Raw genomic sequence first — 23,356 nt, forward strand, 5'->3', positions numbered from 1 at the left:
ATGTCCCATCTTTCTCATTTGGAATTAATTATTTTTTGGACAAGGTACTAAAAGAGCTAAATGATCTATGCCTTATTTTGAAGGATTCCTCTTTCTTCTGGATACTTTGGGTTCCACCTCAGAATCAAATTCAATGGATTTGACTAGGAGAAATGTTATCACAACAAAGACCCAGCTCTATTCTTTGTAGGTTTTCCCATTTAGATTTAAATCCCTAGGGACTGCAAGAGGAAGGAGTTGGGGAGTTTCTGTCATTGTTTTTCACTTCCTAGTTGCTAGAGAGAAGAGAGGAATAAGAGAACATCCCAATCCTATCAAAGTCAAGTACACTTGGAACTGTTCATCAGGTACAGAGGAATAGGAAGGGAATAAAACTGGAAAGAAATGAAGAACAAAAAAGTAAAAACCACTTCCTTCCATTATTCCCATGGAATCACCTTAGACTCACTCCTCTATCTTTCCAGCCCCTTTTTTCCTTACCCACTTTAAGTGATAGAGAATTTACCTTCAGCCTTCATCTACTTTTCTAAAACTTTGAGACAGTAGAGAAGGAAACAGCTAAGGAAAACAATTATGGCCTAGTAGATAAAACTAATTATGCTCTGATTTTGGATAAATGGCTTGTTTTCTTGAGACCTCAGTTCTCTTAATAATAAAATTAAAAGGATTGGAGCACATTATCTCTAAATTCCCTTTTATCTCTTTGTCCCAAGATCCTCTGAAGAATGAAAAAGAGAGGCAAGGACAGGGAGGGAGGAAGGGAGAATTAATCCCATTAGACCACAGTCCTTCCTCATTTTCCATAGAATTCCCATTTCTCTTCATCCTTGATCTCCAGGTTCCTACTTTGCAGGGGTTATGTCTCTGGACACCAGACCTCCTAGTTCCACAATTTTATATCCAGGGGAGATGAGTTCTCCTATTGTCCTGAATTAGAAATTTTTGGTTCATTTTTCCATAGAAACACTGTGAAATGTGGAGCTTAAGTTCTGTGTTTCTGTTAGTACAGTGCATTAGTTGGACAGGTTGGTTTGTGAACCAGATTCACCTGGACAAGTTTCCTTGGGACAATGCTATATAAGTGAATCAGAAGAGCAGTTAGGTGGCTCATTGAATAGAGCACCAGCCCTGAAGGCAGGACAACCTGAGTTCAAATCTTGCCTCAGACACTTAATAATTACCTAGCTGTGAGACCTTGAGCAAGCCACTTAAGCCCATTGCCTTGCAAAGAAAACAAAAAACAAACAAACAAACAAAAAAGAACAGAGCACATGCCCCACAAGTAAATGAGGCACCTACAGGACCATTGTAGTGCTGGTAAGATTAGAAATAGGGAAGGGATCTCAACTAGTGATTTCCTTCAGGAAGCACTCCTACCAATGCAACACAGAGAACCAAGCTGCCTAGAACAATAAGAGATGAAATGTATTGTGTCACAGGTACAGCTCAAAGCCTGATCTTCCTGGATTCCAGGCCAGCTCTCTATCTGCATGCTGCCTCTCTATTCATGTTAATAGTCTCAGTAGCTAGTGTTCTGGACTTAGCATCAGAAGACCTGATTGAATTCTGCCCCAGATACTTGCTACTTCTTAGCCTCAGTTTCCTTATCTGTAAGATGAGGGACTACGACCTAATGGCTTCTAAGATCCCTTCCAGTTCTAAATCAGGGATAGTCTTCTAGAAACCATAATGGAAAGCATAAATCATCCAGGATTTTCAGAGTACTTTTTCCCTCTGTCAACTTACTGGGCACTCCTAAGAATCAAGTAATGCCAGAACTTTCTCCTTGGTTAGATCCACCGATTTACCTGTTGGAGAAGGGGAGAATTCAAGAAAGGCTTTGTTCTTTAATTGCACTTCAGGCACACTTTATTCTGAACCTTGGGATAGTCAAATGGATCATTTTCATTGTCAGATGCTTGATGAAATAATGAATCCAGAATGACCCTCCCCATGCCTGGAGCCTTTGCCTCTTACATACTGGTCTCCTTTAAGAAACCAACTGAAATGTTGCATTTTATGCATTTTATACATTTATATATTTATATATAGGGTGAGTCTTGACCCCATCTCTTCCTGGTCTGAGACTCTTTCTCTGTCCACTACGTTATATATTTAAAATGAAAAAGAAAAATGGAAATTTTAAATAAAATTGTTCCACAAATTAGGCCATTTTATTTTAATACCATTCAATGTCGATTTCTCTTGGCTGACCTAAGCTAGAGCTTGGAAAATGACCCAGCTTGGCCCTATGTTGTTTGTTACTCTGCAGGCACTGACCCTTCCTTTCTACCCCTTCCTCGGCTTTTAAGCTTAAGAAGCATGGCCATAAATAATACTCTGAGTGACCGAGGAAGCCAGATCCCCACCCCATTCTCATCCCCACCAAAATTCTGCCCAGGCAATGTCCCAAAGGACTACAAAAATGGCTCATCTATGAGCCCCGGTGCTTCCTTTCCATGCCCTTGTGTCTACCTGTTCCACAGCACTCTCAGAAATTCACCATTGGGGGGGGGGGGGCTCTGGTTTCTTCTTTGAACCAACACTTAAGCTCTCCCTTGGGCTCACTCTAGTAGGAAGGCATTCAAGGTGATGCGATTAAGTTTCTGATGGGGGGCTGCTTTCTTTGTGCTCCTTGTCCTGCAGAGGAGAGAAAATTCAAATGCCACTTGTGCCCCTATGCGGCAAAATGTCGCGCAAACCTGAACCAGCACCTGACTGTCCATGCCGTGAAGCTGGTGAGCACCGACACCGAGGACATTGTCAGCGCTGTCACCTCAGAAGGCAGCGACGGCAGGAAGCACCCTTATTATTACAGGTGAGCACCAGAAATAGAGCCCTCTCTCCTTGTCTGGAAAACCATGTGCCAACCTAATGATGAGTTAGAGGAGGGATCTGTCAGCCCCAAGGGGCTACCTGTACCAGACTTTGGCTTTAAGGGATTGCAGCCAGAGTAAGCCCTGGGGGAAGAAGAAACTCCAAGGACTTTGTGATGAAGTGGGAGCTCTGTGGAGCTGAAGACAATTTTGATTTTTCTTCTAAGGTTGGGAGGGAAGAACACTTAGCAAAAATAATTCTTGAAATCCTCAGATAAAGGAGAGGATGTCATGTACAATCTTACTTTCCTCTTTGGTTCTTAGTTGAGCCCACTTAAGACTGAGAGAGGCAACAAGGTGATCCATTTGGACTAAAGTCAGGAAGATCTCAGATCACTTTTGGTCTTAGATACCTCCTAGTGTGACCTTGGCCAAGTCGCTTCACCTCTGTCTGCCTCAGTTTGCTCTACTTTGAAATGGAGATAATAATATCCTCTGCCTCCCAAGATTGTGGAGGTAATGTTTGTCAAGCTTGTCACATAGCAGGAACTCAAAAAATACTCCCTTAAGGAGAGGATGCTCACTAAGGAAGCTCACAGAGGTCCAGGAGCTGGCAGATAGTTGGGTTATGACAAAACCAACGTCTCTGGATCCTTCCTCTCTCCGTTTAACCCTGGGAGGAGACCAAAGAACCTGGCTGCCCCTAGGTCTTTTTCCCAGTAATTTTCACAGCTGAGTGGTTGTCCTATAATGGACCTAGTTGGCGTGAGAGGCCCACTGTGCAGATCTGCATGCTATCCTGCCGCAGGGGAGCTGTCCAGAACCAGGGCAGGCTCCTGGGGCTGGCACAGGCCTCCAGGTTGCTCAGGATACCCACCCTGCTCAGCATCTTGGCAGGGTTATCGTATATCTTCCAGCCCAGAGGAATCTGCTAGGTGATGGGCAGCATCTGGAATCTGTACTTTTTAATTAACTTTATGATTATTTAGCGTTATTATAGCATGTATGGGATTGTTGTATTATACCAGCACGTAATCCATTTGGCAGGGTGACTGCTTTTTCAGAGACATTTCAGTGGAGAAGAAAAAAAGAATGTTTCCAGTGGAAAAATTCAAATCTTTTTTGGAGAAAAGTCATTTGTAAAGTCAGGACCTTCTGAGCACACTAAATGGAAACTGATGCTCTTGTTAACACAACACCATGTGGAGCAGCCCCACAAAACAAGAGAAATCCACTGCTGCAAAATTATGGTCAGGTTTGGCCCCAAAGAAAAACTGTGAGAAAGCAACTCCTTAAAATCAGGAGCCCCAGGGTAGAATGCTGCTTGTAATATCTTTAGGCATTTTTTTTTAACACATCAGTTTTTACAAACTCTGTTTTTTCTTCCTTTTTTACTTTTCATTGTAAGGTAAGAGAGCAGCATAATGTAGTGGACAGCGAAAGAGTCTCAGACCAGGAAGAGATGGGGTCAAGACTCACCCTGAGCACCTAGTAACTGTTTGACCCTGGTCACGTCCCTGTACCTCACGTCCCTGTACGGTCAGCTCTCTGTAAGTCTTAGAGAAGTGACCAGCTTGCATGGGCAGAGGGAGGTTCCTCTTCTGACAGTTATCTCTACCATTGAAATCACAGGGCCACTCCCATCACTGACCTAAAAGGGACAAATGCCAAATAAATATAGGTGATGTAAAAACAAAAAAGATTTATTGAGAATGTGTTCTTTAAAAATTGATTTTTCTTACTCTCTTCTTTCTATTTTTTCCCTGCTGTCTTCTCTCTTCCTCTCCCTTCTTTTTGATTCTCTCTTTAGTTGTCATGTGTGTGGCTTTGAGACTGAACTCAACGTTCAGTTTGTCAGCCACATGTCCCTCCACGTGGACAAGGAACAGTGGATGTTTTCAATCTGCTGCACTGCCTGCGACTTTGTCACCATGGAAGAAGCGGATATTAAGGCTCACATCAGCACCAAGCACACAGGTGACCATTGATTTTTTTCCTCCCCAAACTGTTTTATTTATGTTTTCTTTTTAAAATATCTATCACTTCACAATGACCTCCCATCCTTCCTTATAGAACTCTCATAGAACAAAGAAGTACAAGTAAGGGAAACAAAGCAATGTAATGGCCATATCTGAAAAATGAGTATGCCTCATTCCTCACCTGTAGTCTACTACCTTTCTACCAAGTATTGCAAAGTTGCCAATTGACATCCCAAGCAATTCCTTCTTTTCTTTCCCTGGGGGTCTCTTCCCTCTCATCTCCAGTCTCTTCTCATCTCATGAAGGGGAAACCAGACCCCTCTGACTTTTCAGCTGTGCCCTTCCCTTCTCCACCAGAGACTGGCATTTGCTTCCTCTTGAATGCCTTCACCTCTCCAGATGCCAAGTCAAGGGTCATGTTGCATGTTCCCTATGACAAGCTTGAAGGACAAGTTCACTGCCACCCCCTTGCAGAAGTGACTTCAGCAGCCAGGGGCTGCTTGCCAGGCATGCATTGCCCCTTGCTGGTTTGAAAGATGGTTAAGTCAAAGAAGCCGCCAGGCCCAGCCTGGGTGGAGAGCAGCTCCCAGGCTGCTGACCTCCTCTCAGGCTGGTCTTTGCTGGCTAAGGCTCATATGAAATCTTCCAGTCAGTGGTGAGTTCAAAACTCCTTGTTTTGAGGTTTCTGCGGTTCTGCTTCTTCTAGTTCTGAGACATCCTGCTCCTCCCCTCTGAATTGTCAGCCGTGTTGTCTGCAGTCTTTCCTCTAATGAAGCCAGTGAGGTCAGGGGTTGGAGAAGAAAACCCCAAACCTCCTGTAACTGTTCTGTTTCTCTGCAGGCCATGGCAAAGAGTTGGCCAGAAAGAGATAGCCTTTCATTTCTCTCTTACCAGTCTGCTTAACTTCCTCCATTTAATGATCTTAACATTTTGACTCCACAATGCAATTACCATCTCTGAAGTGATGGTAACAAATGACACAGACGTGGAAGTCATTAAGGGAGAAGGAAGATGATCTCCCCTCACATTTGAAATGTTCACACACTACAACCCGATTTTGCTAACTGCTGGCCTTCTGGTTTGGGTCAGCCCCTTTAGTTCCCATCATCTGGATCAGGGAGACCCTGGAGCTGGAATTTCCCTGATTGCTGTGCAGATGATGTGTGGAGCCAAGAAGAATCTGTCTTGTGCTTCTGAGGCCACATGGGCTCCATGGTGGCAATGGTAATAAAGGCTTATTTGTGGTAGTAAATTGAGCAGATAAAACTTGGAGTCCCAGAAAGATAAAGAAGAGAGGAGGGAGAGGAAGAAACAGCTAGGACAGAGGGCAATGTGGGGGAGGGGGAGGATATCGGAAGAGGGAGAGATGGTTAGGGGAGAGAGAAAGAAATACAGGAGGGAGAGGGAGAGACAAGATAGAGTGGGAGGGAGAGGAGAGATACATGAGAGATAGCAAGAGACAGATACAGGAAAGGGGATGGGGAAGGAGAGACAAATGCAAGAGGAAGGAAGACAGGGGAGCAAGAGAGAGTAGGAGGGATAGGGTGGACAGAGAGAGAGTCATTCTTTTCAAGCAGTTTTCTGACCATAACCATGTTAGTATTGTGCACAGCAAGTGAGCTGGGATGTCCGTGTGAAAACTAAAGTGAGCATTTCTGTGTTGGTGGAAGAAAGCCAGACTTTCTCCTTGGCAATGGGCCTCTTAAACATCCCAGCTTCCTTTCTTCAGCTCGTCGCCCTCTCTCCATCCTCTTTTGTACCCTCACACAAATATGACTGTACCCAGCAGGATGTACCTCCCAGGGGACCCTACCATCTGTTATGGCTAGGATACGTATTTAGGAAAAGTTGGCTTCAAATTTAACCTGTCTCCACAAAGGACATCTGTCACCAACCAGTGACCAGTTTTAAATGTGGTCATTTCCTGAGCACCAAGTCCCAACCCTCCCATTCCCCTATCTCTCTCAGCCCTGCCTCCCACTTCAGGGAGGATATTAAGGGGCAGTAGTATTGTTGACTGAGCAGGGGCTTTATGATTGTCATTTTCTGTTACCTCTACCAGTATTCTCAATGGCAACACAGATATATTTGGTTCTTGTAAGATTTTTACAAAATACTTTACTCTGATGTGGGTACTGGAGCTGTCTTTATTCTCTGCATTTTAAAGAAAAAGAAACTTTCACCAGCATGGTGAAGCAGAAAGTCTTGCATTTGGAACAAGGACCTCAATTGAAATGCTAACACTATATATTCTATTTATATGTAGGTACATACATACATACATACATACATACATACATACATACAAGTATATTCTGTACTTATGATCCTGTCTCTTTTTTTTTTTTAATGTAAGCACCTTGAGGGCAAGGATTGCTTCACTTTTGTCTTTATATCTCTGGTCCAGTACATAGAAGGCATTCAATAAGCTCTTGTTGATTGATTATACAAATTTATATTTGGTGGCGCTGACTCATGTGCTGAATAATACCTACACTCTGAAATGATGTGACATATCACTGCTGGCTTAGAAGGAAGAGGTTAGTTGGCATTAAGCACCCTCTCTTTCCTGGCACACGGTCAGCATTCAGTGAGTTACAAACTGAATAGCAGGATCTTAAGACATTGTGCCACTTTAAAGGATATACTAAAATGTGACTTCCTCTTTAAATCTGCCCCTGACAAATGAAAGCATTGAAGAAAAAACATTCAGTTTTGAATCAGAAGCTCTTGGAAGCTCTGGATTTGAGTTCTAACACTTGATGTCTACCCAGTCTGAGGTCAATTATTTAATTATTTAACTTAACAAAAATCAGCATTCTCATCTATTAGATGGGGAAAATCATATTCATCCTATCTCCCTCCCAGGATTGTGAAGAAAGAGCCTTATAAATCATAAAGAACTATTAAAATGATTCATTGAGTTAAGAAAAAGGAAAATCTGGATTCTTTTCCCTTCTTTTGATAACATTTAGCCTCAGCATTTTTATATATTTATTGATTTGTTATCATTTAGTATCTGTGTCTAATGTCAATAAGTTTTAGGGTATATTGACCTATTTTTAAATATGGTAATTGGAATGTTAAAAAAAGTTAGTTCTCAAAAGCAATTTAAATTAATCATTCATTGTGCCCTGTTGGATAAGCTAGCTTCAAAAAAATGGATTTAGCAAAATAATTCTATAGATGCATTCAGCACCTCACAAAAAATATTCTGTTCATTTCTAAAATACAGAAATATATATAATAGTATACAGAATCCATAATTCAGAGTACAAAATCCATAATAGATTAGCAATACTGAAATTACATTAGTTAGCTTTTAAATCACCCTAGAGCCCCCTCTAGTATGTTTTTTTTTGTTGGTTTTTGCAAGGAAGTGGGGTTAAGTGACTAGCCCAAGATCACACAGCTAGGTAATTATTAAGTGAGACCAGATTTGAACTTAGGTCCTACTGATTCCAGGACCGGTTCTCTAGCTACTGTGCCACCTAGCTGGCCCCTCCTCTAGTATCTTACAAAAAGTTAGAACATTCTTGGTATTTTGAAAGATGGAAATGAATCTAAAGAAAGGCCAATAGTGCTAGTAAATGACTATATAATATAATACTAGACTCTCCAAAGAATTAATATTGAATATCACTCAGAGGACAAGGAAGAGTTTCATTTGTGGTGTGAGCAGGCTGTAACTCATTACAAAGAAGGAACTACAGAGAAGAACTGAATGATCCAAAAAGAAGATAGACTAGCCCATGGCAAGATTGAGAGATGACCAGCTGTGGGTTTTACTGGTGTCCTCAAGATTCCTGGAGAAGGCAAAAAAAAAAAAAAAGACTGAGGAACATGTTGGGTGTAACTCTTATCCATCTCTTCCTCTTATTCATCACGTGTCCAACAGGAGGGATGAGCAGGAATTGATGGCAATCAGGATCATTGGGAAAAGCCCTCATTCGGCATCAGAGGTCCCTTGGAATTACCCTTTCTCATTGTCTGTCAATGGTTGAGGTTATAATGTTATAACAGAACTGCAAAGTACCTAAGAATATGAAAATACATTTTCGTTGTCACAGAGCTGCCACAAAGCATCCAAACTACCCTCACTTGAATGTAGTATGATTCAGGAGATCTTAATAAATTCATAGGCCCATATAACTTTTTCACCAGCTGACCACAGTACCTGGCTTAGCACCATTGATTTTACTCCTTGGTATTTCCAAGGGTTCCCTGTTAATGCACCATGCTTCATAGGAAGAGTGTCTAGGAAAACAGTACCCTTCTAATATCAGACTCTACAGCAGAAAAAAACACTATAGGAAGGGTAAGTTATTATGGGAGTCAAGGGGGCCAGGAGAAAGAAGTGGAAAGAGATCCCAACAGAAATAGAAAGCCTATGAGGACAGCACACCCTCAATTGGTACTTTGTTAGAGAATTCTGACAAGTCCGAAGCCTTGTTTCCTATTGAACAATTTAGTCTTAGTCTAATCCAGAATATCAGAAAGAAAACTAAAGAGAAAACCATCTTGCAGAAAGTTACCAAATAATTGAACTTTAACATACTTCAATTTAGTTCTTCCATGGATCTATGATCTCAATATTGTGGATACTCCCTCAGATAGAGAAGTAGACTTGAAGCCAAAACAGCTGAGTTCAAATCATATCTTGGTTATACAGTGAACTTTAGGACTTTGATCACTTAACCTCTCTCCTAGTCTGTCTCTTTATCTATAAAATGGGAATAGTAGCACCTCTTGGGGTTCTTGTGAAGAACAAATGAAATAATATAAGTAAAGTGCATTTCTAGTTAAATGCTAACTTGTTATCACTATTACTGTACCTCACACATGTGATTCTTAACCACATCCTTTATAGATTATCTACTCAATGCATTGGAAACCTTCCTTGGGGTTCTCTTGAATGTTGTGGCTATTACACAACATTTACATCATCCATTCATCATTTCTCACTCTTCCTACAAGGCATGTTTTCTAATATTTTGCCTGGAATGGAGATTTCTAGAAACTTTCTTTTAGTTAATTGTATTTTTTTTCCAATTACATGTTAGGATAGTTTTCAATATTCATTTTTCTAAGATTTTGAGTTCTAAATTTTTCTCCCTCCCTCCCCCCTTCCCTCTTCCCTCCCCAATATAGCAAATAATCTGATTAGGCTATACATACACAGTCAAGTTAAACATATTTCCATATTAATCATTATTGTGAAAGAAGAATCAGAATAAAAGGGAAAATCATGTAAAAGGTTGGAGCAAAATATATTTTGCTTAGCCTGAAGTAAAAAAAGCAGGGGTAGCTCCTTATCTCAGACAAAGCAGCAGCAAAAATAGATAGTGTTGTTAAAAGAGATAAGGAAGGAAACTTTATCCTCCTAAAAGGTACCATAGACAATAAAGTTATTTCATACTGAATATATATGCACCCAGTGGGACAGCACCCAAATTAAAACTCTACTAGTGGGAGACCTCAACCTCCCGCTCTCAGATCTAGATAAATTGAATCATAAAATAAACAAGAAAGCAGATTAAGGAGGTAAATAGATTGTTAGAAAAACTAGATATGGTAGACTTGTGGAGGAAATTGAATGGGGATAGAAAGGAATATACCTTTTTCTCTGCAGTACATGGAACTTATACAAAAATTGACCGTGTACTAGGACATAAAAGGGAAAAACATGAGAAAGAAAAGAACAAAAAAATTAAGTGAAAATAGTATGTTGGTCTGCATTCAGAGTCCATAGTTCTTCCCTGGATATGGATGGTATCTTTTATAACAAGTCCTATGGAATTGTTTTTGATCCCTGTAATCTGAGAAGAGCTAAGTGTCACAGTTGATCATCACATAATGTGCTATTAATGTTTACAAGGTTCTTCTCACTTAACTCAACTTCAGTTCATGTAAGTTTTTCTAGGTTTTTTCTGAAATCTGCCCTCTTATGATTCCTAATAGAACAAAAGTATAGAAACCAATTTTAAAAATTAAAATGCCAGCTATGCTTTCTTCTGTCATTGGAAAATATAGTTTGGGTAATTCTTTAGAACAAATGATTGTAGCCTTCAAGGCCCATTCATGCAACATTGTTGCATTTTCTTATTATATTCATTAGTAATATGAGTTACAGTGTAGTCATAAATAAATATTAAATTCTATATGCAGCCCTTGACAAGTTTTTAATTGGGCAAAATGGAGTCCAGAAGCCCAGAAGACCCATGAGGGAGGACAGCTATACTTTAAAAAAGCCCCAAGTCACAATTTCCTTGGATCAAAAGTCCATCAGTTATCATTCATGAACCCTGATTAATGTGACTGGCCCAAGATGCTCTAGTAGTTACTGAATTGAGAATCAGAGAAGTTATGGTTAAAAAGGGGTGGGGGAAGGGAATGCAGGTTTGAAACATTGCCTCCATGATCAGTTTTGGTATTCATTACTTCTGTTTAACTGGTTTTTGTTTGTTTTTGGTTTTCTTGTTTTAGCTCTTGTTGGTAGGACTGAGATGGACTGAGTGTATAATCTAGAAGTAATTATCTGAAGGGAAAACAAAAGACAACAACAAAGCTTATTTTTATACATAGATCTATACAGAAGAGAAGAGAAGAGAAAAAGTTCAAAAGGAATCAATTTTGAATGTAATATGTTGAATTTATTATATCCTTTTTAAAAACTATGTACAGAGTGAAAATTCGTGATGTCATAAATAATACTCTTTTTTGTGTGTTCCTTTGAATTTGAAAATATTCATTTTGGGCAGCTGGTGTTTGTGAAGTTCAGAGTTAAAAATGAATACCAATGTATATGATAGAAACAAGAAACAATGAGAGTCAAAATGCAGCCTCATTTTTATCTTCAGTAGTGAGCTAGGAGTGAGTATAGATCTGCTTTTCTTATCCTTCAGGGGAAGAGAGGAAGACTCCCAGTGAATCCAACAGTCCTTCTTCATCTTCTCTGTCGGCACTTAGTGATTCAGCTAACAGCAAAGATGACTCGGATGTCACCCAGAAAAACAAGGGAGGGAACAACCTACTGGTCATTTCCGTCGTGCCTGGAAGTCAGCCCTTATTGAACACAGAAGAAAAGTCAGAGAAAGGTAAAGGGAGATGGGACACCCTGAGCCCTCTCTCTCCCCATCCTGTTGTTGTCAACCACCATCTGGCAGATTAATAGAGACTTGAAAATAAGGCCTGGCCTAGGGCAGAGGCAGCAGGCCTGGGAGGCTGAATGGCCAATAGCAGGTCGGAATAGATGGCCTCCAAATTCATTCCTTTCCAGCTCTGAGAGTCAGTTTTGAACTATTTTGGGGTTTTTAAAAATTACTAATTGGGTTGATGCTTATGTGAGCTAATGTCTGAGGGCAAGGGAGAATGTTCATGCTTATGACAGTCATCTCTCAGTCTGGTGACCTAGGGAGGTATAAGTGGAGGTGGCAGTGTAGAGCAGGCAGGAGGAGGGATGCTGGGGGGGATAATAGGGGGACCAGACCCTTCTCATGCTCTCCTCTCCACCCCTCTGCACCTCCCCCCGACCTACACACACGTTGGTCCTTTTAGGGTTCGAATGTGTTTTCTGCAACTTCGTCTGCAAGACGAAGAACATGTTTGAACGGCACCTGCAGATCCACCTGATCACACGGATGTTTGAGTGTGACGTGTGCCACAAGTTTATGAAGACCCCCGAGCAGCTGCTGGAGCACAAGAAATGCCACACTGTCCCCACTGGTGGGCTCAAGTAAGGAAAGCAAGTACCGAACCTTTTACTGCGTTGTTCAATCCCCTCCCCTGGGGGCAGAGACAGGGCTAGAGGGGAGGCAGCAGCAGGTCCCACTGCCCTTTCTTCCTGGTGGTGGGTGGTGGTGGTGGGACTGTCCTCTGAGGGGCCCTAGGTGGCCAGAGGCCCCTTTGAATGTCTTGCTTCTGCAGAAGTCCCAGGATCAGGCCAGATGAGGAACAGAGGGACAGGCATATTAGATCATTTCAGCCCACAGCCAGAAAGATGAGGGGCAAAGTGGCAGGACAGTTATGGGAGGCCATTTCAGCCTACAGCCAGATAGATGAGGGATAGCTGGACAGGGCAGGTATGGGAGATTGTTTCAGACCTTCATTCATGAGAATGAAATCATTGAGAGAATCATTAACTTAGAGCTGGAAGGAACATCAGAGGTCATCTAATCCAACCCTTCCCATTTGACCAATGAGGAAACTGAGATCCAGAGAGGATCAATCACCCTATAGGCAAAACTGAGATGACAGTTCAGGTTTTCCAATGCCAAATCCAACGCCCTTGTCATTCTCCAGCTGCCTCTCTTATCCTACTGGAGTTTTATTTGGATCAAATTTTAGTGATTATAGGATGCAGAGTCCCCCCTACCCATTTCTGACAGTGAGCAACCTTATCTATCTCATCATCACACATTCACACGCACAGACACACACACACACACACACACACACACACACACACACACACACATGTCCCATCCCTAAATGCATCTCTCCTGTCATTATCTATTAAAGAAATAATTAAATATATGTGTATATAGATAAATGTATGTATATTATATGTATATGAATATAAAATTCAATTATAACATTTCTGCAACCCTTCCCCAAGAAAAGAAAAGTCTAGAGATTTAAGCATTCAAAGAGAGGTTGCTTCCAGGCACATCCTCCCAAGGGTTCTTGGTCAGATGTATCATCATTAACCATAATTTCCTGTGTGCCAGTCAAACCAAGAAATAACTCTGAGGTCTTCTATGTGACTGACCTTCCTGTAGTGGGCCAAATGCTGCTGAAATAAGGCATAGAAATTCTGACTATTGATAGCCCTCATCTTAGAATCAGAAGGTCTAAATCTATACTTTGATACTAAAAACATAGTTCCTGCCCATATGATGCTCCCAAATTAGAAAACAACCTAGGAAAAGGTTTAAGTGACAACACACAACAACAACAAAAAAAATCCACCATTCTTTGAAATTCAACCTGACTCCATTGATTCATTGTATAAAGGAAGGAATAAAGAGCAGAGCAGGTGAACAGAAGGGGCCTGGTGAGGTTGGGAATCAGTGGTCAAGCAGAGCTCTGCCCACCTGCCCACAGGCATATACCCATGTACACACTTTTCCACATACACTTGGGACTTTTCTCTTACCTGCCTGGATGGCTCAAGCAGAACCTGGGATAAATAACTTATTTCTTCTCAGCAGTTACCTCACCTGTCTGTTAGCACATAAGATGTGCAATGTTTTTTTTTGCTTTTTCTCAAGCAAGATTTTGTTACAGTGGGGGTGGGTGTTGAAGCTGGAATGGGGAAGGAAGTTGGGGAGGGAGAGGTGTTGGGAGGGTTATTTTAAAGGGACTCTGAGTTTATTTTATGTTTCAAGAGAGTTGGTGGGGGGTTGAATGGGTTGGCCATCTTGGCAGGATTCTACCCAAGGCTTGCCTAGGGATTGACCTTCATTTGCATACACATATACACATCTCACGTTTATATGTAAGTATACATATATATATATATGGTATGCAAGTAATTTTTAAAATTTTTTTTCCTCTTTCTCTTTTTTTCTGTTAGTGTTCACTGCCCTCTCTCAGTAGCCCTATCATACATATTAACATGTTGGCACCTGATATTTGTGGCTTTGCCAGTTGGCCTTCTTAGAAAGGCCTAGAAATCAGGAGCCTCTGGATCTGATGGGGGAGAATGCACAATCAGTTTTGATTCTTCTGTTGTACAGACACTTCCCAGGCGGTGCTAACAATCCCCTGTGTAATAGTTTATGTTCTAGGATGACCAAGTAGAAGAATTCTTTGAAAAAATTGCTAATGCCTTCTGGCTATACAGTGAGTCTCTGTTTGGTTTTGTTTTGTTTTGTTTTTTTCCTTGCCATGCCAGAGAATTAATTTGCCTGAGAAGGGAGTCTTTAAAATTAATTATGGGAGCACAGAAGGAAAAAAAAATTCTAAAAACCTTACTACTTTGCTTGAGCTGCAAAAGAAAGATTGAGCTATAGGTCATAGAAACGTCCTTAAGATAAAATATAATACAAACATTGAAATTGTTTTTTTCAGAAATGGGGCTGCTGTCTTCTGTTATTCATGTTACAGATCCAATAAGATTATTTTATTACTTTTACAGATCAAATTTGAGGATATTCCTTTCTTAGAGGGGCAGGGACCTAGTTCAGAACAATGCTGAGTTTCTAGCTCCTGTGGTTCTATGTGGATCACATGGACCCCTCAGTGTGGAATAGACTTTTCTTTTATTGTGCTAGTACTGGGGAATACAAAGGCAAAAGCAAGAGAGTCTCTGCCTTCAGGATGCTTCCATTCCCCTGATGCCACTTACTTCTCAGAGCAGAGACTGACTAGCTGTATTTTCTATGAGAAGTCCAAGACATGACACTCTGGGCTTCATCTCTGAAATCTTGTTTGATCCCATACAGCCATAGAAACCATTCACTGCCCACAGCAGATTTGAAAGGAGGGAATAAAAGGATGCCCTCACCATGGCTTCAGCCCTCAGTGAGGTAGAGTCTCTTGGAGAGAGGCAGGAGTCGGAGCAGGTAGGATCTTCACTTTAAAGCATGGGTGTCCAACTTTTTGGCTCTTTTGGGCTGTGTGGCCCAACAAAAACTTGTCAAGGGTCACATAAATTTATCTATGATTACAGTAAGTTTATAGTTTACTTATGATTGTCATATAATCCATATTACCAATGAGTAATAATAATACCACCACATGAATGGACTTTGAGGGCCACATGTAATCCGTGGGCTGTGGGTTGAACACACCTGTTTTAAAGGATGAGGAAGCCAAGACACAGAATGGAAACATCTGCAGAGAATAGAAAATAACATCTCAGGACATGGATCTCATCTCTCTCTCCCAGCATCCAGGTCAAAGGGTTTCAGGGACCCCTTTCTGCATATATATATATATGAATATATATGTGTATGAGAGACATAGATACCTATACATATATACATATATAGTAACTTCTCTATGGTCAGATCTGTTGGGGTGGAAAGGCAAGGCAAGGAAAGACTGAAGAAGTTAAAAAATTATCTATGGTCCCTGCCCTGGGAAAGCTCCCAGTCTAGCTGACATTTTCCCAAGCAGCAGGTTTGCCTCTTGGCTCCCAAGCCCTCAGGGCAGAGGGCAGCTCCCCTTCTTTCCTCCTTCCTCCCAGACTTCTTGCTTCTTTTCTCTTCCTTTCTTGTGAGAACGCTGTGGCTCTAACCCATGAGTTTTTGTGAGCACGCTCAGAGAAAGCGTTCTGCTTCTAACTGTCCCTGTAATAAGCACGATTCTGCCCTTGTGTGACTTTTTGGAATGCTAGAAGTAGCTTTTCCCGCTGCGAGCTGTCCCCTCCTCTATGTGCTTGGTGTGGTGCATGATGAGTCGATATTGTGTTATTCCCCCCACCTAGAAGGGCAGGAGGGTCAAGACACCTGTTGTGGGGGGTGGGCTTGGGGAGAGCAGAGAAGAGGTGAGGGAGGGAAGCTACCTGCATCCATTTTCAGTGCTTCCTTTTCTCCCCCCTCCACCATGATGGTGAGGGTGACCCAACCAAGAGGCCCAACTAAGGCTGACTTTCCTAGGTCAGGGGCTTCTTTATTTGCAGAGAAAGTTGAAGAGAGGAAGAGAGGGAGCCAAAGACAGTTCTCCCCAAGACACAGCTGGTCTGGGCTGAAGGGGCTGGAAGGGGGTCTATAGAAAAAGGCTGGGGAGGTCTGGAGGTGGGGGCAGTCCCGAGCTGACCCTCCCCTGTCATCTCATGCCTTGCAGGTGTCCATTCTGCATTTACTCCACCAACCGCCCCGCAGCCATGGAGTGCCACCTGAAGACCCACTACAAGATGGAGTACAAGTGCCGGATCTGCCAGATGGTCAAGGCCAACCAGCTGGAGCTGGAGATGCACATTCGGGAGCATCGCCTTGGCAACCACTACAAGTGCGACCAGTGTGGCTACCTGTCCAAGACAGCCAACAAGCTCATTGAGCATGTGCGCGTCCACACCGGCGAGCGGCCCTTCCACTGTGACCAGTGCAGCTACAGCTGCAAGCGCAAAGACAATCTCAACCTGCACAAGAAGCTGAAACACGCCCCACGCCAGACCTTCAGCTGCGACGAGTGCCTGTTCAAGACCACCCACCCCTTTGTCTTCAGCCGCCACGTGAAGAAACACCAGAGTGGGGGGGACTGCCTCGAGGAGGAGAAGAAGGGCCAGAGCCCAGCCCCCAAGGAGACGGCTCCTGGGGGCCCCCTCCTCGTGGTGGGGAGGGCACGGAACCTTTTGTCTCCCCTCTCGATCATGTCCGCCTCGCAGGCCTTGCAAACGGTGGCACTGTCAGCTGCCCACGGCAGCAGCTCAGAACCCAATCTGGCGTTCAAGGCCTTGGCCGTCAATGGCTCCTCTTTGCGCTTTGATAAGTATCGGAACTCGGATTTTGCCCATCTTATTCCCTTGACGATGCTTTACCCCAAGAACCACTCGGATCTCACATTCCACCCTCCCCGACCTCAGACTGCACCTCCTAGCATCACCTCGCCCAAACACTCCTTCCTAGCCTATCTCGGATTAACAGAAAGGGCAGAGACTGTCTGAGGGCAGCCTTGTTTCTGTACCAAAAACCAACACACACACACACACACACACACACACACACACACACACACACACACACTCGAAACACAGCTCCAGCAGGTATATATGTTGCTGCAAAACCCAGAGACAGACCAGGGTCTGCACCGTGTGTACTGTCGGTCATTCGTGAGGTTTAGAGAAGTAGCTCTCTGAGTGTATTTATTACATTGATGTGGAAGCTGCTTGGCTCAGCCTTCAGAGAGGTGACCTGTTGCATTCTTCTCCCTTCAGAGGCATGTCTTCCCCCCACCCCACCCCTTCCTCGCCCCATGCTTTTATCTTGAAGAAATTTTGCCTCGTTAGTCAAAGCCTAACGAGAGTGTCCTCAATGGCAATCAGCACTTGTAAGGCGACGTACTGGTGCATTTTCATTTTGTTTGGGTGAGTTGGCCGCGTGAGTGAGTGTGAGAGCTTGTTGGCAAAGAGAGAATGTGTTGGCTCCTGGGCCATGCCAGTTCTGGTGCCCGTTCTTTGTCCTGGCTTATTTCCTGAGGAAGAGCTCGTTTTCCTCTCTGGGTTGGTACATTGCCCTCCCCAGTAACCCTCCCAGTTACTTCCGACATCTTTCCCTCTATGGTTCTGAGCAACAGAACTATAGGGTTGGGGGGTCTTGAGTCAACAGAGGGATGGCCGACCTCTTCAATAATTGCCTGAGATTTCTAAGGGAGCATCGAGTCTTATCCTCTTATCTTCACCGGGTGTGAGGGTGAGGGGATGGGGCCGATGAACCCCAGAGCACTGCCCGGGGGTGTGCCCCCACACACCCGCGGGCAGACACTCATGTCCACAATCTTTATGGTCAGGGCTCCAGGGAGGGCACCTTTTTGAAAGGACCGATCAGATGCATCCCACATTAATGCAATGGTTATCTTTTTGTTTGCAGGAACCGTTAATCTGATGAAAAATTGGATGTTGGTTAAAACCAGTCAAGGGGAGTAAAATGGGGTTTGGATAAATTCTGGGTACAAATGCTCAGACTAAAAAAAAAAGGCAGGTTTGCACAGTGCTTTTAGACTTGCACTAGCTTGAGTTCCTCATCTGAAAAAGGAAAGAAAAGAAAAGGATAAGAAAGGGAAAAAAATGGACCTCTTCTCTGAAATGAACGGTGTATGTTAGAAAAGTTCATTTACAACTTCTTTAAACTATAAAGACAACAAAAGGTGCTGTTTGAACATACTGTTCAGTTCTATGTCCCTCCCCACCCCAACCCTAGCAAAAAAAAAAAAGTCTCAGTTCTATTTGCAGACCTTCTGGCTGTATTTATATTCTCCTCCATGTTATCAGTAAAAACTGTATTCCATTTTGTTAACACCTGGTAGGTCTACCCTGCTAGGAAGCTAACTTTAGACTTATTTAAAGCTCTTATTTTGTGGTCATTAAAATGACAAACTTATACGCAGCACTTTATTGTAGCAAGAAGCAGATGTGGATTGGTTGCAGAACCCTTTGTTGATCTGGGAAGGCAACGGGTGATTTTAAAAGAAAATCTTTGGCTGAGTATTTTCATTGCTTTTGTATTTTTAAGACAACAGGATTTCCAGTGTGAAACAGGCCTAAAGAGCAGGAAAGAAATGTGCTTTGTATAGTAATGGGAAGTCTAGAAAATGAATTTTTATATATATATATATATATATATATATATATATATATATATATATAATTTATCTCTTGAAAGGAGCTAATGTACAGGAGGGATGCTTTCTTATTGTGTTGCTGTTTTCCCATAGTGTGCTAGCCTAGAATTGGGACTTGGTTTGGGTTTGTTTGTTTGTTTTTTCATCTGTTTCACCAGGAAAAATAAAGTAGCTCTAATTTTTCCTCCTCCAGGCAATGCCCTTTCCTGAATGCCACCTTGAACTTGGTACAGTTCTACAGGGAGCCAGATGACTGTACTGTCTAATCCTCACTGTAGGCTTCCCCTTCCCCAATCTCTTACCTTTTTCCACCCCCGGCAGGCATGTTCCACTCCCCTAGGGGGTAAGCCTGTTCTGTGCACTAGATGAGCCTGTTTACACTAAGGAGAAAGGTGGACAGGGGCAGTAGGGAGGGCTTCAGAAGGTAAGGAGGAGGAGGTTCCTGTCTGCTTCTCTCCCCCCCCCCCCACTTCTCCCAACCAATTTCCCTCAGAGTTTGTTCTTAGCAAGTGGTCATTGGAGGCCTGGAATTCGACCTTGCCAGGGCGATGTTTCTCAGTCAAAGATGCAGTACATACACTCCAAGAAATCCCGGGGTGCTGGGGCAGGGAGCTGGGTGGGGGTGGGGGGCAGGGAGGAAGGTGGAGGAAGCCTTATTTTTAAGAAGCAATTCTTTGAATTCCCCATTTAATGGAGGAGAACTTGTCACTGGGCAGTAGTCTGCTTTCAAAGTGACCCCATTCAATGGCCAAGGCTAATAAGAGAGGGATGGGTCATGCCCGAGACCTTTCCACAGAGGTAGATCAGGGACACCCTGAAAAGGGTAGACTCGGCTAGTGGGGATCATTAGGAGCAGGTACCCCAGTTGGGCAGAAGAAAATCAGGCCGAGAGGCATAGCCAGAGCAGAGCTCTAAGGGAAGGAGACAACCTCAACACTCGAATGCCGTGCATTTCTCTATTTGCCACGGAACCCATATTTTTGAATGGCCTAGTCATGCTTAATGTAATTGGGCAACTCTGTCTAGCACTTTGGAAAGATTTCCCCCACCCATTTCTGATAAATTATAAAAGTTTTCTGAGTGAGAAAAAAAAAAGGTGTGTTTGGAGTTTGTTTGGTTTTTTATATTATTATTATTAATTATTATTATTATTGTTATTGTTATTGTTGTCGTTATCATTAGTAAAGGAGAGTATTTACAGAAATTTTCAGGATTCGCCTAGATGAGCCGTCCCATGATTTGATTTGCATTTTGAAGCTCAGGGAAGGCTGTGTCCCCACAGAGAATCCTTTCCCTATTAAAAAACAAAACAAAAATTAAAAGCAAAACAAAAACACTAACATTTTTGGGAGGAATCCAACCACCAACTAATGTCATCCCTGTTTTCACTATGCATTCTTTGATGAAGGCTAACTTATTTTTCCATACGGTAATGCAGTTAAAGTTCTCAGCACTTTCTTTCTTCCTTCAGTCCTTTTTTAACTTGTATTATGTTCAAAAGATCACGCTGTCGAGGTTTGTGTACATTGCTGAAAATTTGTATTGTATAAAGCTTTTTGCATTCTAAGGCTGTACAGGGTCATTTTGACAGTAACTGGTATATTCCTACGTTGCATCTTATGTTGCATTGCCAATTTATAGTGTATCCAGTTTGGAAGTACAATATACTCTAATTAAAAAAGGTTGGCTATATTCTGGCTTCTTTTTCTTTCTTAGGTTCTTCTAATCCTTGACTTGAACTTTTTAGTTATTTGGAAGAATTAGGGAATCCTAAATTTAAAACTGGAAAGAAATTTTGATGGATGTTGAATAAGGGTCTTGAATTCAGTGCCTGGTACCTTTTAAAAATATATAATGCAGAAATAACCAAAATTTCAACAATTTTGGTATTCTACAATATCTTAATTTTGTTTGAAAATTTTACCCTTTTTGATATTTCAAAATTTAAAATTTCCTAAAGTTCATAAAGCACTTAAACAGGGTGGCTGGAACATGGTAGACACTTAAATGCTTGTTTGCTATCATTCCCTTTTTTCCTCCCTCTCCTCTACCCCCTGACAGAGGGACCATTTTAGGTCTTACTCTATAAATCCCCTCACTTTGCAGACTTTCTCAGGGAAAGGTCCTTTTAGTCTGAATCTTGGTACCTTGCCTCCACATTACACTGCACGCTGGGAAACCACCTTGGCAGATTGGCTAAGCCAGACTGAGCTAACCAACAGGTGTAAAACCCTTTGATGAGTTAGGAGGGTATCTATCCCAAGCATGCGAGACTTTCTTCAGAAGAATGGGTAGATGAGAACAAAATGTTCCAATAACCACAAAGGTGTGTGAAACAGGTTCTGTGGACCGCTTAGAGTTTCTTCAGGTATCAAAAGACACCAAGGGACATCCACTGCATCCCAAGTCATTACCAGTCCTGATTTTTGTCTTGCCACTGAACTTTGATGACTCAGGAAGAGAGAGTGAGGGTGAAAATTTTGTGCAACTCTGCCCCACTTAAATCCAATTCATGTCAAGACACCATCACTGGTCCTCTTCAAAAACAAAGTACAAACAACCCCTTATGGCATAATAACTGTAGTATACAGTGTAGTATATAGGATGTTAGATTTGGAATCAGAATCTTCTTGAACTAGGGCAAGCTGTTTAAATTTTGGCCTTCAATTTCTTGAAGTATAAAATGAGCAGGAGAAAGAATGGCAAACCTCTCTAGTATCTTTGCTAAGAAAATCCCAAAAGAATCAGACATGACTGAAAATGACTAAACAGCTAAATTCAAACTATAGTATCATATACCTGAGGGAAAAAATTAGAAAATGGGAGTTCAAGCCCATAGCTTTTTAGGAAATGTGTATTAGAATGCCACAAATCCATAAATCTAGTGTTTTGAAGGGCACTACAGTTAGAACCTGCAGATCTAGGTCTATTGGTGATTACTCTGGAAATCAAGAGAAGACATTCATTTTTTAACCAAGTGACCTTGATTTAGAAGCACACAAGTATATTAAATTTTGTCCTCTTGTCAAAGCAAATGATGGAAATATTTCCATTTCAAAAATGAACAGTTTTCTCAAATGAGATCACAAATATTAAAGCACTCTGAAAATACAAGAATAAGCTAGGAGATATCCAGAGGAAGTCATTTCAATGAGAAGTACTTGAATAAATTAGGATTATTTAGCCTGAAAGAGGCTTGAGGGGGGTAGATATTGAGATGTTTGATGTTTTCAAACATTTTGAGGGCTATCATGTAAAAGAATTAATTATATTCTATATAACCTCAAATGGTAAGTGCTCCAAAGTGACAATTTGGGCTTGATGTCCAGAATCTGGGTAAGTTATTCAAATCCTATCTCTGATGCCACCTGTATTTGTACAATGAGAGGACAGATGGAATGGCCTCTAAGGTCACCCTTGGAGGCAAGCTGCCTTGAGCACCTGTATCCTATGGTGTAGCCAGAATTCTTGGTCATGTTCCTATTGCACTTGATGGTCTCTGCTTGGATGGATCTGGCCTTACCATGTGGTATTTTATGATTCTTTGAAATGTAAGGCAAGAGGTTTTTATCACTGAGCAGATAAATAGTTACTTTTCACACATCTTATACCAATCACTTTCATTTGGGCCATAGATTAATTTTGGTTTCTTATAGTCTCTAATTGTACTAATAATAGTAGCATTTACTATTAAATAAATTATTTTACTACTATTAAATAAAAATAGTAAGCAATTGCAAAGCAGTGGGCTAAGAGCTTTAAAAGTATCTTATTTGATCCATACAATAGCTCTGAGAAAGAGGTGGTATCATCCCCATTTAACAGATGGGGAAACTGAGGCAAACAGGTTGTAACTTGCCCAAGGTCACACAACTGTTAAAGTGTCTGAAGCTAGATATGACCTTGGTCTTCCTGAGTCTAATCAATGAATTTTTAAACTGCCTATTATGAACAGGCTGGAATTTAAAAAAAAAAAGAGAAAAGAGCCCTTGCCCTCAAGGAGCTTCCTATCTAAGGGGCAGAGAACATGCAAACAAAGCCAGCTGATGACTGCCTTCCTACAGGAAGAACCTGGGCAAAGGAATGAAGGCAGGAGACGGAATGAATGCCTCCTTCAAGGAGTGGCAAGTAAGCCAGTTGGACTGGCCCCTGCCTGGAAGACAAGACAGTGAGACTTTCTCCCACTCCAGGCTACCCTCCCCCCAGCTGCCAAAATGATCTTGATAAAAGCAGATCTGACCATGTTACTCCCCCACTTAGTACATTCCAATAACT

General features: G+C 42.0%; 1 protein-coding gene across 7 annotated transcripts in view; it reads left to right on the forward strand.

The window, feature by feature from the left end:
* Positions 1-20,773, forward strand: part of ZNF827 (zinc finger protein 827) — a 249,568-nt gene extending 228,795 nt beyond the window's left edge. For 2 of the 7 annotated variants that reach the window (XM_074229196.1, XM_074229197.1), the window contains 5 exons: positions 2,647-2,818; positions 4,627-4,793; positions 11,701-11,892; positions 12,353-12,530; positions 16,589-20,773. In XM_074229196.1, coding sequence (XP_074085297.1) covers positions 2,647-2,818; positions 4,627-4,793; positions 11,701-11,892; positions 12,353-12,530; positions 16,589-17,408 — 1,529 coding nt within the window. In that variant the 3' untranslated portion in view covers positions 17,409-20,773. Of the gene's footprint in view, positions 1-2,646; positions 2,819-4,626; positions 4,794-11,700; positions 11,893-12,352; positions 12,544-14,574; positions 14,642-15,243; positions 15,364-16,588 lie in introns of all 7 variants that reach the window. The other 5 variants (XM_074229200.1, XM_074229202.1, XM_074229198.1 and 2 more) reach the window with 4 other exon arrangements.
* The last annotated feature ends 2,583 nt before the right edge of the window (positions 20,774-23,356 follow it).

The sequence above is a fragment of the Macrotis lagotis genome, chromosome 3 (assembly GCF_037893015.1).
Source record: "Macrotis lagotis isolate mMagLag1 chromosome 3, bilby.v1.9.chrom.fasta, whole genome shotgun sequence".
Classification (NCBI taxonomy): Eukaryota; Metazoa; Chordata; class Mammalia; order Peramelemorphia; family Peramelidae; genus Macrotis; species Macrotis lagotis.